Genomic DNA, 18,286 nt, shown 5'->3' on the forward strand with positions numbered 1-18,286 from the left:
TTTTTATATTCTACTATTTCAATATAAATAATATAAAAATTGGAGAATTATAAAAGTAATTTTATTTTTGAGGGCACTTTCCCGTAATATAGACCCGAATTTGGCATTAATTATAATTGCTATAAAATAATTATCCCAATTGTAATTTGTTAAAAGGAAGATTATGAGTATTTTTCAGAATATATCGACGTTTCAGGAATGTAACTTTACTATTTCTCTTATGATGCATGTTTTTAATTTTTTTTTTTTTTTTTATTAACTTAATCTATTTATTTTTAATTTCCCGTAATTTTTCATTTTATTTTAATTCCACAGAGTAATTCTTAAAATGTAATATATTATTATATATCATACTGATATTATTATATATCATCTAATACAATATTTCTAGAACCGAAATAAAATAACTAGTGAAGAATAAAATAAAACATTGCGAACTGTTCACCAATGTCCAATAAAGAATCGGCGGTAATCATCAGCTAGTGAAATAATCTGAAATTACTGCTATTACCATAAATAAATGTTACCTGCAAAATACTTTCCATTTAAAAGAGCTGGCTCAATTATTGGAATACTTCCTCGACTTTTAATAAAAAAAATTGATAAAGTTAGAGCCGAAGAACAGAAAACTGAATATATATTTTTTTGGATGCGGAGAATAAATTTAAAAAATATTTTTCTAAAAATATTCATATATAGGTTAAGCTTTACAGATTTGATTAAGTAAACTTTTCTCTAAATCTAACATCAGTTTATTTAAGGAAAGACTCTTACGGCGTTGTTGGAAAAAGCTACCCTCAAGGAACGGTCGGCCACCTACCATTAGCTCCATGCGGTCATATATGGTAGACAGGTAATGACTGGCATTCAACGACCTAGGCGTGACAACGAATTGTTGTCTTTTATTTAATAAATTTTTGAACTAAATAAATTCTTATTTATGACTAATCATATATTTTAGTATAAGACGAGGTGCACCTACCCGTTCAGAAAATATATGACAAGTGAACGGCTGACCACAAAGCAACCGGTGAAATAGACGGAGCTTATACCGTTCACGCAATCAGGTTAGCTCTAAGAGCTATTTAGGATCCTTGTCGCATAAACAGTTACGAGACACAGTAGCCCTTCGCGACACGGACATTCGGTCTCACACTTTAGGGCGACCGAATGGGATTATGGCAGGAGAAATACTAATAAAGCAAATCGAACATCCTCTTCAATAGAGGCTAAAATAATAAAAAGAAAATTAAAAAAAAAAACATTCTGTATGTTCGGTCCGGGGTCTATAATGAAAAAAATATTTTAGACATTTCTTGATAGCTCTATACATAAGTATAAACCTTCAAAAAAGTTTTGAAAAGTAATTAATCCGAAGGGAGATAGAACAAAAAACTTATATTTCAATTTTAAGAGATGGGGGCTGATTTTTTGTAAAAACTTTTTGAATTATTTATATACGCATTATGCGTTACAAATTTTCTTAAACAAAGTTTTCTTTAAAATGCCTCTGAAGAAAATCGAAATTGGTTTTTCGCGATATCTCCCCCCCCCCACCGTCTAAATGAATTTTGAAAAAAATGAATACAATCAGTGCCCCATTATTTTAATCAAATTTGAAGAAAATCGGTTCGGTCAATCCTGAGATATAAGACTAAATGCAGTGGGGGACAGTGACACGTATATGCATACATAAATATATTTTTTTTTGTCTGGATGAATTATTTGCACCCTAAAACGTAGACCTACAAAAAATGCGATAACCCATTTTTGATATGATCACCATCTCCCTTTAATATTCTAGCTAAAGTCACCGGGAAAGTAAGAAGAGAACGAATCAAATTAAAAATACAAATGAAACATAAGTTAGAATAAATTAAAACAGAGAGGAAATTAATAAATTTAAACGCATTAAATTTAAGTTAAATTAATACACAAAATAATTTAAGTTGAATTTTGAAAAAAAGAAAATACATAATTAAATATAGTAGTGTAATAAATAAATATTCAAATAATTACATTTTAGAAATGCGAGTGGAATCTGAAAATCAGCCAAGATTTTAAAAACAGCATTTTATGAATATATAAAAGTTAATGATTATGAAAGAAATTAATATGGTTTAACTGTTGTGATTTGTTTTTCGAAATCCTGCTGTGAAACCATTTTACCCAAAAAATTATATAATAAATGTTTTAGCTACAAAATCCCGGATTGCTTAGTCCTTACTCTTTAATAAATAAATGTATTCAATAAATCGTTTATTGTTTTTTTTATTTTTTCAAAATATTTATAGCGTATAATTTACCACTAAAATTTTATTTCATTATTTCTTTTGAAAGAATCCATAAATAATTTATCATTTATTCATTTAACGTTCCAAATCCCCGTTACATCACCGTGGAAACACGCATCGACAGATCATGTGCATCACCGATGATCATACGATGGCGACAAACATGCCTGATCATAATATATAACATTAGGCGTACCATCTACCTACTTTGAAAATATTAGTACGCATTAGTAATGCTTAAAGTAACTTAAGTTCAGATTCAACTCCCGACAGGGGTGTGGCATTTTACATTGAGTAATGTTTAAGAAAATGTGTTGATCGAATCATGAACATATTTTTGTATTAATTTTTTTTCGACTAACATGGAACAAGATCGCTGGCATCAAATCCGCTCCGTTTTTTTTCATGGTGACAGCCGATGCAACGCTGTTAAATTACTACGCTATTCCCTCCCGGCTCCCGGCATATTATATTAACTATTTAGTAATATATTTTTATGAGTTCAAATTATACTCTTTTAACAAAATTATTTTTTACTGCCTTCTTGTCCGGTTGAATCTTCTTCCTAAAGAAACATTGTTGCAAATTGTAAATTATTTTAAAAACAGGAGCTCTAATAATTTTAAGAGAAATTATATTCTAATTTATATGTTAATTTTAGTAACTTGCACTCATTATAAATGCTGCCTGTTTTAATTTCCTCCTTTAAACATTTTATCTAAAATATATTTTAAAATAATTCACCATTTTCTTTTGTAAGAATTTTAATATTTATTTACAATATATAGGCTATAGATATAAAACCATTTTACGTTGTAAATACGTAGCTTTATTTGCATATATAATTAGTCATTATTCTTGATTACAAGTTTAGGTGTTAGTAGCATACGTAAGGTATTTATAAGAAAAAAAAAATTCATGTAAACGTGTCTTTTTTATCCTTTATCTTTACTACAGTTGAATTTAAAACTATTTTAAAAATTAAAAAATGTTAATTCGTTTCAGTTTTTTTTTTTATATAATTGTTTGTATCGAGGGGTAGCGTAGAGGTTAAACTATTTCCTTTACGTATGAAAGTTGAGAAATCGAAGTCCGGTTATACTGCTTGAATTTTAACTCCGACTATCGACTCCAAGCTACCATCTGTTTTGTTAAGTTCTAATTACATTCTGATATAAACCTACTACGTAACATATGTATATATTCGATATTTATTTATACAATAACAACAGGCTGATGCCCAATAATACGTTAATGATAATGAATTTTGTTGCGCGTGAAAAATATATCTGAATTTAAACTCGAAACATACGGTTGAAAGGTAAAGACGTTACCACTACGCCATGATACTATTTTCTCTTCTCATTCTTATTCCTCACTTTTTCATTTTCAGTTATTCATCTTTCTTGTAATCACTGTGTATATTTTTCTACTGTTTTTACTATCTAAACATATTTCTATTATTGATGAAATAAATCAGGTTGTTTTTAAAAGCTTTTATTTAACTCGCTTTAGAAATAATCAAATCTTACAACTGCTATATCTTTTGATCTATAGTATGAAAATCAATGAAATTTGGTACACGTATGTAACTTCAATGACAATACAGCACTACGGTGTCGGAATTTGATATGACCCGCCCCCACGTACTACCCTCTACGCTAAATTAATGCATTTAGTTGAAAATATTCATTTCTCATGAACTATCGTATGAAAATGACTGAAATTTGGTACACGTATCTAACTTCGATGTGTAAAAATAAATATTTTTACTTTTTTTAGTCTTAAAAAAAATACAAAAAAAATACAAAAAAATTACAAAAATATATTTGATTACATATAAAAAATTATTTTTTAAAAAAGCTTTCATTTAACTAATATTAATATTAACATTAATAAAAAAAGGAAACAAATTAGAAAAACCCTCTAAAAAGTAAAAATAAGAATTAAATCAAATTGAGAATTTTAAACAAAAAAAATGTAATATATTAACAATATATAAAAATGCACTGAAAAGTAAAAAATGAATTATATAAATATCTTATAAATAACCAATAAATACAAAATAAATAAATGTAATAATTATTAAATTTTAAAATTAAAAGTAATGAGAATATTTAGTTACATAAAAGCATGGCGCAGTATTTATAACAATCTTTTCGAATAAGTATTTATAGACATTTGCTGTATTTTAAAATATATTTTTTGTTTAATGAGGTTGTTTTGTATATGTAATGATATGTTTAGTATATGTTGTTAATATATTAAATTTTTTTTGTTTAAAATTCTCAATTTGATTTAATTCTTATTTTTAAATTTTAGAGGGTTTTTGTAATTTGTTTCCTTTTTTATTAATGTTAATATTAATATTAGTTAAATAAATGCTTTTTTAAAAAATAATTTTTTATATGTAATCAAATATATTTTTGTAATTTTTTTTTTGGTTTTTGTATTTTTTTTTAATATACGGACCCCACTACGTTCTCATGTCTGTTCACGAAATTCAACGTTAAATTTTTTCTCTCTCCTGCTAGTCTTAAGACATCTGTATTTTGAAATTTCATTAACGCAGCTAATTTTCAATAATCTTCTCTTGTAATATATTTCTTTTTTTCTTTTTCAGAGTATTCTTGATTGATTTTGAAACATTTTTTTTACAGATAAATATCTTCCAAAATTTTGTTTATACTATCAAATTTATGATTGATACTAGAAATATTATTTTAGATCTATATTGATGGTAACAGATTTCTTCCTGGGTAGCAGGAAATTTTTCAGAGTATCAATTATATATTTGATACACTCTTTCTTTGACATTTTTCTTTCTTTCTTCATCAGTCCTTTGTAATTTTACCGCACAAATAAAACAAAAATTGTAACTGTTGTGATATTGCGTTCCTAACTTAATATTTTATCCAAAAATAATTGCAATGAAATTGTAAAACCTACGGTAAAAGTCTGGCAGCTATCATTTTTTCCGCTACAAAAACAAAAAATTTCTGTAATATAAATAAAGCTGTTTTTAAAAAGCTATAGTGATATCAAAAAGATAAGACACTACATTTCTATTATCAAAATTTCATTGTAATTTTTTTGGATATCAATGCGTTTTGTTAGATTATTCCTTTATTTTTTTTACGAATTACTGATTGTTATCTTATGGATTTATTATTAAAATTTATTGCCTTATAACAAACAAATTGAATTTCACGGCCAATTTTTTTTGCTGATAGTCATTTCATACCATATTTTCCTTTTTTTAATAAAACTAGTATACATTTACGAATCGAAGATCCGTGATGTAATACTGTACTTATTACTTTGTAAGTGTAACTTTCGATTTTTATCGTTAAATTCGATTTTACCAATCGAATTTATTTCTGTTTTTTTATTCCTTTTTTAATAAAACTAGTATAATCTCTTGTAAACTAACACTTTTATTTTTTTTAAAGAAGTGATGGGAATTAAAATAATTGTTTCATCTTCTGTACTTTCATTTACTACTAAAACAAGCTGTAGTATATACTCTTTTGAAATGTATTATTTCAAGTACATTATCAACTTTTTGTACGCTACCTACTACTATCAAGTACTCCTATCTAGCGGCGCGATTGGTAAAGGTACATTAAAAAAATTAATAAAATGACATATTCGAGTTCCGCGGTTCATCAAATGGGGAAAAAAAGTTTAACAAAATTCGAGGTATTTTTTGAAAGTATTCTTTGCTACAAACTAATTGAACTGATATATAATATTTTCACGCTTATTTTTTTCCCCCATTTTCATTTCACTGTTAGGTCAGGTCATGTTTAGAACTGTAAACGTAGTTCAATGACTTCCGAACTACATTCTATGTAGTTCTAACGAACTCATTTTGTCCCATTTATTTTCAAATGCACGTTTTATCCAAGCAACAAATAAAAGCAGTTCAGTATGTTTGCAGATTTATTTTCGGTTTCTGTAGCTACTCAGCTCTCAAATTTATCTTTAAATTTTTTAATCACCTTTTCTATAAACAAACTTAATATTAAGTGTTATGCTCATTAGCCCTTGGCTGATCTTTTTATAGCCACCGAAGAGGAAGGAATTCCATTGACAGATCTATAGACCGAGCCACCACCACCAAATACGAAGTACACTTAGAAAATGTAAATCTAAAAATCCCAAAATTCTTAGCAAAAATACATTGGAAGTTCAAATTAAAATGTCAGACCGTTGTGATGTAGGAATAAAGGATAGGGAAAAACAATGATTAAAAAGAAAGAGATGTTCTCACTAAAAGAAGGACAGTATGAAATATTGTAAGCAACTCTCCTAAAAAAAAGATATTTTCAGTTCTACCCTTATGTAAATAGTTTTGTGTGTGTGTGTGTGTGTATATATATATATATATATATATATGTCCAAACATAATTTTTAAAGGGGTTAATTTTGAAGATTCTTTATTTATTTTATAGAAAAAATTCCTCTGATGATCCTATTGTGTTTTCAAACAATATAGAGTAAGTTTCTTCAACAGAAACGTAGATTTTTTTGAAAACATTTTTTTCTTTTTGACATTGTTGAATTGTTATAGCATTATTTGTTTAGAGTATTGTTATACCAATACTTAAATATTTTTGAAATAAAATTAATATGAAAACATAAGATATATACGAGAACTTATGAAAACATAAGATATATAAGATATATACGCGCGCGCACACACACACACACACACAGAGTGAATCAGGAGAAATAGGAAATAATTTAGCAACTGATTATATAGTTTGAAATAAGAGAAAAGTTCATACTAACAACATAATCGCTTTGTTAGCGATTTACAGCTAGCGAAAAATTCGCCCAGATTTCAGTTTCCTCGGTGAAATGATATTATAATAAAATTTTTAAGGTGTTATATAAGGGGTAAAATTGATGGTTTCTTTTGTTTTTTGACCTGAAAATTCGACTAAAGGAGTTACCAGAACTGTAACTCCTGCAGTTTTTTCATTACATGCAACGTAAAACGGAAACGTTTGGTGATGAAAATCAGGGTTTTTAGGTTTGAAGTACAATAACATTAGTAAATGACTAATGGGTAAATTTTTTTATCAGAACTTGTAGAGAATTAAATTCTGAGAAAATTGTGTAAATAAAATTTATAAAAGAAATTTATTTTACGTAGTTCCAAACTTTTCCAAACAACAGTTCCAGCAATTACTATCTTTTATTATTATAAAAAAAAAAAACACTTAATAGGAAAATGTAAATATTATAAATAACTGTTTTTGGTTTAATAGATTTAGACTTTTGAAAAATGAAAATACTTGTAATTTACTTTAAAAAAATACTCGCTCTGGTTTATACTTTTTATTTTTTTTCTGTTTAGCCTCCGAAACCACCGTAAGGTATTACTTCAGAGGATGAATGAGGATAATATGTATGAATATAAATAAAGTGTAGTCTTGTATAGTGTCAGATCGACCATTCCTTAGATGTATGGTTAATTGAATTCCAACCATTAAAAGAACACCTGTATCCACGATCTAATTATTCAAATCCTTAAAAAAAGTAGTATTCAAATCCTACCTTTAGTACCTTTAGTAGGATTTGTACCTTAGAACTCTCGACTTCGAAATCAGCTGATTTTTGATGATGAGTTTAACCACTAGACTAACCCGGTGGGTAACTGTGGTTTATACTGTAATAATTTATAATAACTGTTCTAAAATTCCATCAATGCACTTCGTTTTACTTGCAGGAAACTCGTTTCTTTTCATTTTCTGTCGTTAACGTAATGATGATATTTTCCCATTCCTTGATGAGGGCAGTAGCATTGAGAATGGAGCGTTCAATTTATCACATGTGTCTACTAATTACTGCTTGTATATCTCGCAATTCATCCATCTCCATAAACAGTAATCTAAGGAATTAACAGTCCGGTGATCTAGGTACCTAATTTATCGGCCCCTTTCATCCAATCCATTTACGAGTAAATTTTTCATCTAAGAATTGTTTTATTTCATTCGTAAACTGGTACTCCATCAAGTTGATAATACTTTTCAATCCGTTATGCCAGTGAGAAATTTTCATACGCTAAAAGAAATTCATTGTTTAAAAATGCCAGATAATTTCTCCCACATTGTTCTAGTATGAAGGAACCTATTAATTTGTTGTAAATCATGTCACACCAAACGTTCACCGAAATTCGTTGCTGGAAATTCATTTAAATGCAGAATTTAAAAATAGTTTCGTTTGAAAATATTATGAACGAAATTAAGTGGTAATTATTGTTAACCTGTTGACAAGACTGCAGTTGTCTGGCACGGTCACCAAAGCTGGAAGTGTTGAACTTTCTGAACACGATAAGAATGCAGTTCATGAGTATATAATGAATGTACTCCATACTCTACTTTGTGGAATGTATGTTGTTAAATGTTTCTTCAGCTGTACCACCTGAAGAATGTTTACTCTTTCATCACTATGTATCACTTGACGTTCAGTTGAAACATGAGCGCTAGGAAATGTACCATTCTCATGAATGGTTGTTAAAAATTCTACAAAATACTTTTCGGTTTGGAACTATTAGTCCAAGATAACTACGTCGGTATTCCTCCACCTCGGCTGGATCACTTCCATCGTAAAAACCGCACACAAAAATCATATCAGCATATTCTACATGAGTGAAGAGGCACGACATTTGTTTTTTGAAAACAAAGAATTCAAAACCGAATTTCACTTTTTTAAATTCAGATTCAATTGAAAAAATGTAGATACAGTTTATAGAGTACAACAAACACTAAATAACTTGATTCTCAAAAATGATTAAACCAAATCGAAATTATGTCAAAAACAATTAAACCGTCTAACGTTTATTATTAACAACACGTTACCGCAATTTTATGATAATGTGTAGTATTCAAATTAATTAAATTTCGAAACTTATAGTTAGTGTTACTAACATAAATTTTCAAAGGTTTAATTTATTGTACAGCTGTTTTTAATTTTTATAAATTCATAACATTTTTCTGTTAAGTTTTGTTTTAATTATAATATTTTTTTTTGAATTAATAACATAAATTCTATACAGGTTTTGATAATAAAATTTACCCATTAGTCATTTAACATAGTTATTGTACTTCAAACCTAAAAAGATGTGTTTTTCGTCACCGAACGTTTCTGTTTTATGTTAAATTTTATGAAAACTACAAGATATACAGTTGTAGGACCTGTTTTATTATATTTTTTAGGTCAAAAAACATAAGAAACCAACATGTTTACCCCTTATATAACGCCTTAAAAATTTTAGTATGACATTTTACCGGGGAAACTAAAATCCGGGTGAAAGTTTTCGTTAGCCGTAATGTGACAGCAAATCGTTTACGAACATATGTTTGTTCGTAATTTTAGCAATAAATTGCTAAAATTATCAATTTTAATTTAAAACCACGATAATAAAAAACACAAGATGGCCGACATATCCGTCTAGGCTTACCTTTTGCAATAAGTCTGTTGTTTGTAATCGGATTTTTACGAGTAAGGTGTTGTTTTGTTCACATAAAAATGATTTTTAATTTTTATAATAAAACACGATTTGATAAATCTAATGTTTTCTAAGATATTTAAGATTGAAAAACTTAAACGACCACTATTCTGAAATGTGTCAACGAAAAGTATTGTTTTTTTCCTATTAAAAAATGTTAGTTTAAAATGAAGTACAAATTTTATTGCCTTATCATCAACCGATGTTTAAGAATAATTTTTTTCTTTAAAAAAAACGAAATGGCGGACAGACAGAAAAATATGCGTTTTTGGACCTCTTCAGTATGTTAAGTAGAATCACTTCCTATAGTTTGGCCTCACCTTTTAAGGACACCCTGCATATATATATAAACATACAGAAAATTTCTAAATTAGTTATACAAAAGTAAGCATTTATAATGAAAAAAGTAAATAATTTACAGAAATGTTTGATTCATCACTGAATACAGTATTTGTATATGTATATATATATATATATATATATATATATATATATACATGATTCATATTTATATATATATATATGAATCCCAGTTTATATACAATTTATTTGAGATCGGTGCTTGCAAATATTTATTCAGTTGTTAATAATTATTTTATTTACTCGTATAGGTATATTTTAAAACTAATTTACAATTTAAACAAACAATTTTAGAGAGAAATTCAAAACTAGAATTTACGATAACATTATAATTAACTATAAGATAATATTACAAACTTTCATTTCATATAATTATAATTTTCGAAAATTATCATAGTATAAGATCAAACAAAAATCCTACTACATAAACAAAGAATTAGAAATAAAATTTTATATTTTTGTCTTCAGTCATTTGACTGGTTTGATGCAGCTCTCCAAGATTCACTATCTAGTGCTAGTCGTTTGATTTCGGTATACCCCCTACAACCTACATCCCTAACAATTTGTTTTACATATTCCAAACATTGCCTGTCTACACAATTTTTTCCTTCTACATGACCCTCTAATATTAAAGCGACTATTCCAGGATGCCGTAATATGTGGCCTATAAGTCTGTCTCTTCTTTTAACTATATTTTTCCAAATGCTTCTTTCTTCATCTATTTGCCGCAATACCTCTTCATTTGCCACTTTATCCACCCATCTGATTTTTAACATTCTCCTGTAGCACCACATTTCAATAGCTTCTAATCTGTACTTCTCAGGTACTCCGATCGTCCAAGTTTCACTTCCATATAACGCGCCGCTCCAAACACATACTTTCAAAAATCTGTTCCTGACGTTTAAATTAATTTTTGATGTAAACAAATTATATTTGCGACTGAAAGCTCGTTTCGCCTGTGCTATTCGGCATTTTATGTCACTTTTGCTTCGTCCATCTTTAGTAATTCTACTTCCCAAGTAACAAAATTCTTCTAACTCCATAATCTTTTCTCTTCCTATTTTCACATTCAGTGGCCCATCTTCATTATTTCTACTACATTTCATTACTTTCGTTTAGATCTTGTTTAGTTCCATGCGGTATTTCTTGCGTAGGACTTCATCCATGCCGTTCATTGTTTCTTCTAAATAATTTTTATTCTATTAATTTTCTTTTTTTTTCTATTAATTTTCTCAGCTAGAATTACTATATCGTCAGCAAATCGTAGCATTTTATCTTTTCACCTTGTACTGATACTCCGTATCTAAATTGTTCTTTAACATCATTAACTACTAGTTTTATGTAAAGATTAAAAAGTAATGGTGACAGGGAACATCCTTGTCGGACTCCCTTTCTTATTACGGCTTCTTTCTTTTTTCAGTATTTTTCAATAAAACTAGCTAAAGTATAGAAATATTATCCAATAAAATTGGAATTTAAAGAATAATTAAAAAAAAAGTGTTTTAGATTTTAACAGGTTTTAATAAAAGTCGTTTTTATTATTTCAGTTTTATTGAACATTTAAACGCGATTCTTTTTTAAACCAGAACTGATGGTTCTCTTGTCGAAAACGAAATGCTTACATTTCTCTTGTAAGTTATTGCACTCATGTTAAGATGAGCCAAACATTACACGGTGACTGATATTAATGGAATACTTCTAAATAAGCTTGAGGCATTATTTATACAGACAACATGAATTACCATCTTGTTTGATAAGTTACTAAATGAGTAACAGTAGAAGGAAAAACAGGCTGTAAAATGCAAGTCACAGTAATGTCTTTTTATTGGATGACCTACCCACTACAAGAGTCTTGTGCCAGCTGCCAGCACCTTTTATTCAACACTGTAGAAAAAAAAACAAGCTATGGCATTGGTTATCAAATGCAGATAATTCTAGTCGTATGTTATTTATTTGACTTCGTATTTTGCTATCGACTTCATAAGTTAGTTATTCGCATATAACGAGTACACAACCTACACATATTGTGTCTATTTAAACATTTTTAATAAGATTACTGTACATAAATTTTGTTGTTCTTTACAACTACACCACTCTTGAAACATGTACTAGGCTTATTATTAATCTGGGATTGTAGAGCCTGCAACATTGTGTATAATATATCACCTCACAAACAAGGAACTCAATTACCTTATTTCTCGATTAAATAAACCTACACCAAATATCTCCGAGATTTCTATAATACAGTACAATTAAGTCACTACGACATTAACACAAGTAGTGATTTGTGAATATGTCAGTAAAATATTAAGTTGGCAAATGTATGTGTCGAGAAGATTATTTTTACTTCACAGTTCTCCTGCAATTTTAAAATAAATATTTTAATCTAATCGATATATAAATAATAATAACAGCATACAATAACATCAGAAAGGATGGTAGTTGAGCTACTCCACAGATAAGACAAGGAACTGGCCTATTATTTGCCTGGTCGGATCATAAAACCCGTAATAAAAACTTGATCATAACAGCGACACAAAATACAATTAATTTTTGAAAAAAAGGAAAAGCTATAGCCAATACTAAAATATGTAGTAACTGGAACACGTAAAGTTTCTAAATAAATAAAATAACTATAGAACCCCAAAATTACTAAGCAGTAATTCGTAATTAAAAAAATAATAAGTAAATAAAAGTAATTATTTAATAATCATTAATACTAATAATATTTGGAAGGTTTTAAAGAATATTATTTGAAATAATCGAAAATATGAGTTTCCTTTTTACAAGGTTTTCCTTGTACTTTACAAGGAAGTATTGTAATCGCGAAAAATTACGGTTTTCAGATTTCAACGGATATATCCATTTTGACCATCCCTGAATCCATTTTGACTCGGCGTGACGTCTGTACGTATGTATTTCGCATAACTGAAAAACGATTATTCGTAGAATGCTGAAATTTTGGATTTACTACTGTTGTAACGTATAGTTATGCACCTCCCCTTTTGATTGCAATCGACTGGACCAAAAGTGTCATGTCAAAAAAGTCCAAAATCGAAATGTTTTGGATTGTGGACTTTTTCTTAACTGCAGTAATAAGCCCTCATTGAGAGCTTTTCAACGATATACCATAAGTTGTATTTATTTCCATTGGTTCCAGAGTTATAACCAAATAAAATTTTAATTAATGAAATATTTAGTTCTTACAAGGGGAAGGGCACATCAGCTCGAATCCGACTTCATTTCCTTTTTTTTAACATTTTTTTTTTATTGATTTATTAATAATTTTAAACCTCTGATTATAAAAAAAAGAAAAATTACAATAAATAATAATTCAATAATAACAATAAAAATAAAAAATATGAAAAAAATTAGAAGTTATTAGTGGAATATAATTTTAAGTACTTTTAAAAATGTGAATATGTAATTTAATATGCGTTCAACGAATTCATATGATGTACACATCAAATTTTTATTTATTAGTATTATTTAAAAACATATCAACAGATTAGTTCTGTAAAAGAAGTTTAATTTTATTTTAAATAAATTGACAGGAAGTTTTTTTAAATGGATCGGTAATTTATTAAATGCAGCAACGGAAGCATAATAAAGCCCTTTCTCGAAAGCCGAACTATTGTTCGGCTGTAACTACTGTCCTGAGTTACATGAAAATGGTCCTCTTGTCTACTTTGATGGATTGGAAAGTATTTTACTTCTATTTATATATATTTTTTTTAAATAATTAGGTATTTTTTTTCTTTAACGAAGGTAGGAGCAGATGTTCTAATACATTTCATTAATATGTCAAACTAATACTTAGAACTATACTAAATGTCTATAAGTTATACTATAATAAATAAGTTTGAAGCTGTTCAACTCGCTTCAAAATAACGAAAAAAGAATCGAGAATGGTCTTTTATAACTGAGCAACAACTTTATTAATACATTTTATTACTGAAATTTATATTAAAAAATTAAAGTCTGTTTAAAAGAAATTTCCTTTTTTTTAATACTTTTAAACGTAATGCTAGAGAAAATCGCGCACAAATATTGCCTACAAAAAACCCTTTATTTTATTTTGAATATCCTACTGGAGAATTTTCAATCAACAGTTTTCCAGTTATCGTATATTTTCAAACCAATAAATCCTTTAAAAATTAATAAGAAAAAAATTGTACCTTCGTTTTGTTTTGTTACGCAATGCGTTCGGAAAGTCGCTGTGCAGTACGCTTTAAAGTTATGTAGTACATTCTGTTCTTTCAGCGTTAGGGTTGTCATGAAGGTTCGTTGGGTGTTACTCAGCAATAAACCAAGACATCAGTTGCTGAGTTATGATTGAACGTGCTTCCTCTCGTTTCGTATTTTTGCGTATTTTTCCGAAAGATTTCGGGCAACAGGTTCTGTTGAAGACGCTGACCGAAATGGAAGACCACCTAAACTAAACGACAAATGCAGCTTGATATTTCGGACGCTACGACCGAATCCATCAAATTCGATTTTGGGGTTTGCGACCTGAAAAATCGCCCGATTTGACTCCACCAGAATACTTTTTATCGGGGTAGCGAAACAACCAGTGTATCGCAATAGACCACGCACGATTGACCAATTAAAAACCGCAATAACGGTATACTTAAGAGACATTTCCGTGTATCAGCTGGTTAAAATGTTTGAACAGATTGAAACGTGTGCAGTATTGTACTACTGATCTTGGTAGAGGTCATTTTCAATACTTTTTATAAACTATTCCAATTATTAAAATGTAAATGAATTTTTAAATTGTTCCCAAAATTCTTTCTTGTTTAAAGAGCTTTAAATATTGTCATTTTAATTACACTTTTTGATATGTTAGTTGTATTTCAATACAAGCTTGAATGTAATTTTTATAAATTCATTCTGATTTAACCGTTTTCGAATTTTTCTGTTAAAATTCTCATATGAAAATCTGTAAATAAATAAATTTATGTCCCTGATTGATAAACTTGTCAGATTAATTACTGTGAAAAGAAGTATTTATCATAAACGTTCGATTTTTCTGACACCAACAAAAAGTATAGTGAAATAAAATTAATTTTAAACGCAAATTCTATGTATTAATTTTGTGAAATCAATTTATCTCTTAAACTAAAGGTTAGAAAATATATTTTTTTAATAATTATTATTATTTTTTTATAGCAGTTACTTATAAATTAAGCCACGAATAATATAAAAAAATATTACGTTAACAGAACAGAAAAATTATTATGTTGCATATAATTTATGTTAATAGAAAACTACAAAATTAAAATATTATTAAAAAAACGAATAAAATGTTGAAAGAAAAAACTTGTTTTATAAGATTTTCGTATTAGTTACTGCTACTCAGTAAATATCTATGAGTGAATATTTGCAGTTCTTTTTATATGTATAAGCGATCTTAAAGATAAAGTTAGAGGGACAAATTGTCTTTGTCTTTCTTACCCCCTACTGATCTGTTGTAAGATTGAAAAAATAATAATTCATAATGACTATATAAATCACGATGTATTACGTCATCGTGGATCTTTCATTTTGTGACGCTATACTTTATTTAAATCGACTCATATACGTTTTGTGTTTAAATTACAATATGGAATTTTCAAGTTAAGCAATTAAATCAGAAATCATTAAAGTTCCGTTAAATTACTTTGATCTTTTACCGAATCTATCGTTTAATTCTTTTTATTCTAATGTAATTACTTTAGCAATTCTTCATGCTTTTATTTATTTATTTTTTTTAAATTTTTAATTACCAGTTAAAACAAATTAAAGACATTTCTATCAAAAGCACTTATCTTTGTTTAAATGTAATACATGGAACGTATTATAGATTAGTGACAATAAAATTAATGAAAATATGCGTTATGATTTTTCATATATACCATAGAAGTAACCATTATTTTCTATTCAGCAATGTTAAATTTTTGTTAACGTTCTATATTTATATGAATTATGTTACAGAATTGCCAAACAAAGGCAGAAGCTCGAAGAAGTGCTGCGAAAATAGCTTTGATGAATTCTGTATTTAATGAACATCCTTCAAGAAGAATATCTGACAATTTTATTGAAAAGGCTGTGGCAGAAGCGAGAGCTTCATTTAAGGTCTGATATTTAAATATTATTTAATATTTTCATTATTACTTCATGAAATTAAAATTAATTATATTTTTAATTACAATTAAATTAGAGATTTAGGTGCAAATGGACCGCTAGTAGTGAGCAATTCATAAATACAGGATTACTCACCTGCCGATAATTTTAAAATAAGTCTTTCGATATTGCATCTTCATTCCAAATAAAGTATAATATTTCGATATCCTGACGAAACGGTAGCTTTTCTGTCACCCAAGTATCACTGGTTTGAATTCTGATGGGGGATGCCATTTTTACATCATATTTTTGCAGCTATCCTCTCTGATAGGGTTGCTGTTAAGAAGGGTATGCAGCTGTAAAAATGTGCCTTATCCACTCGGCTAAAATCAAAGGAAAAAGAGGAAATAAGAAAAAGCTAACATATTATAATATATATGACAATCTGGAATATATGTGTTTTTTTTTTGTTTTTTTTGAAGAGGTGGAGGGACCCCAATTACAGGCACCTAAGCAGTTCGGGCTCGCTAACAGGTTCCGCCAGTTATAACAAGGGGCGTATGTATACCTGCGCACTACTGACTAAACCTCCACCCCTGGCTTCCTCCTTCCTGGGACTGCTTATAAAAACATTTCATCAGAAGAAGGGGGAATCGCCCACACACACAGTCATAACAATCCAACAATGTCACACACCACACGAACAACACTAGTGGAAGCAACACATACAGCACGTCAAATACATACTCCAACAACAACAACACACAAGAACCTGCAGAAAATTGGACAAGCTACTAACATCCGCAACACCCACGCGTTACACACCCACACAGTCGTCAAGACAGAAATCTTAGTCCCACACACCATTTACCAGTAGCCACCATCAGACGCACGAGCAGTGTCCCCGGCCTCATCGCACTCAGGCGAACCCCACACGTACGGTGATCCTCTAGGCACTCAGCCGAGGACCTATCCGTCCCCGCGCCCTCCGGTGCCATTCCTCTCTGCGAAACTTCTCATGTAATTGGAGCTTCCTCATGACCGTCCTGACGAATCTTTCCAGTCTTCCACTGTGCCTCAGCTTGTAGTAGGACTCGTAGGATATCTTCAGAGCGAAACATGTGCTCACGTCTCAGGTTGCTGAGCATCTCTCTACGCTCTACGGCGAATCGCGGACACAAAAAGAAAACATATTGAGGGGTCTCTTCCACCTCGCACTCCGAACAATTTTCAGATTGATCGAGCCCGAATCTACACAAATAAGATCTGAATCTCCCATGACCCGCCAGGAATTGCGTTAACTCAAAACTCAGCGTGCCACGGATCCTCCGACATCACCCCCTGATGTCCCCAATAAGTCGGTGGGTCCACCTACCCTTCGTGGCCCGATCCCACCGCTCCTGCTATGTTTGTACGATCTCTTCTTCTAGTTTTTCAGCAGAACGCTTCCTTTCCTCTAATAGGAGTGTTCTCAGTTTCCTAGTTCTGCTACGCCGCATTATCAAATCTACAGGCCGGAATCCAGCAATCACCTCAACCACCTCCCTGGACACCGTCATATAGGCGGCCGCTACTCTGATGCAACACCTCCTAAGGATAGATTCCAATTTACCCCTGTACTTGGCAAATCTAACAACGCCCGCCCACAACTCGGCGCCTTATAGCAGGGCTGAATAGATCACACCAGTAAGCAATTGCCTCCTATGTTGGGAGGGCCCTCTTGTATTCGGGAGTAGGTTAGCAATAAGCTCCTCGTTTTCTCTGCCTTCTCACAAGCCCGGAGAGTACTTCAGTACTAAATCTTAGTCTGGAGTCAACCCAGATTCCCAAGTATTTTATGGCCACCTGAGACACAATTTCTATGCTATCAAGTATCAGACGTAAAGTTGGCCTCCTTCTGGCGGCAGAGATCACCACCATCTCCTCTTTTCAGGAGCCAACTCCAGTCCTTCCCCCAGCCATCCACTCGCTAATCCTTGTATACGACTAAGTTATTTTGCCTATA

General features: G+C 29.9%; 1 protein-coding gene across 1 annotated transcript in view; it reads left to right on the forward strand.

Annotated features, from left to right (window-relative positions):
* lft (Limb expression 1 family member lowfat) overlaps positions 1-18,286 on the forward strand; it is a 475,902-nt gene that overhangs the window by 430,785 nt on the left and 26,831 nt on the right. The window contains exon 3 of the mRNA XM_075361449.1: positions 16,153-16,293. Within this exon, the coding sequence (XP_075217564.1) occupies positions 16,153-16,293 (141 nt within the window). The remainder of the gene's footprint in view (positions 1-16,152; positions 16,294-18,286) is intronic.

This window comes from Lycorma delicatula, chromosome 3, assembly GCF_047948215.1.
Source record: "Lycorma delicatula isolate Av1 chromosome 3, ASM4794821v1, whole genome shotgun sequence".
In the NCBI taxonomy this organism is placed as follows: domain Eukaryota; kingdom Metazoa; phylum Arthropoda; class Insecta; order Hemiptera; family Fulgoridae; genus Lycorma; species Lycorma delicatula.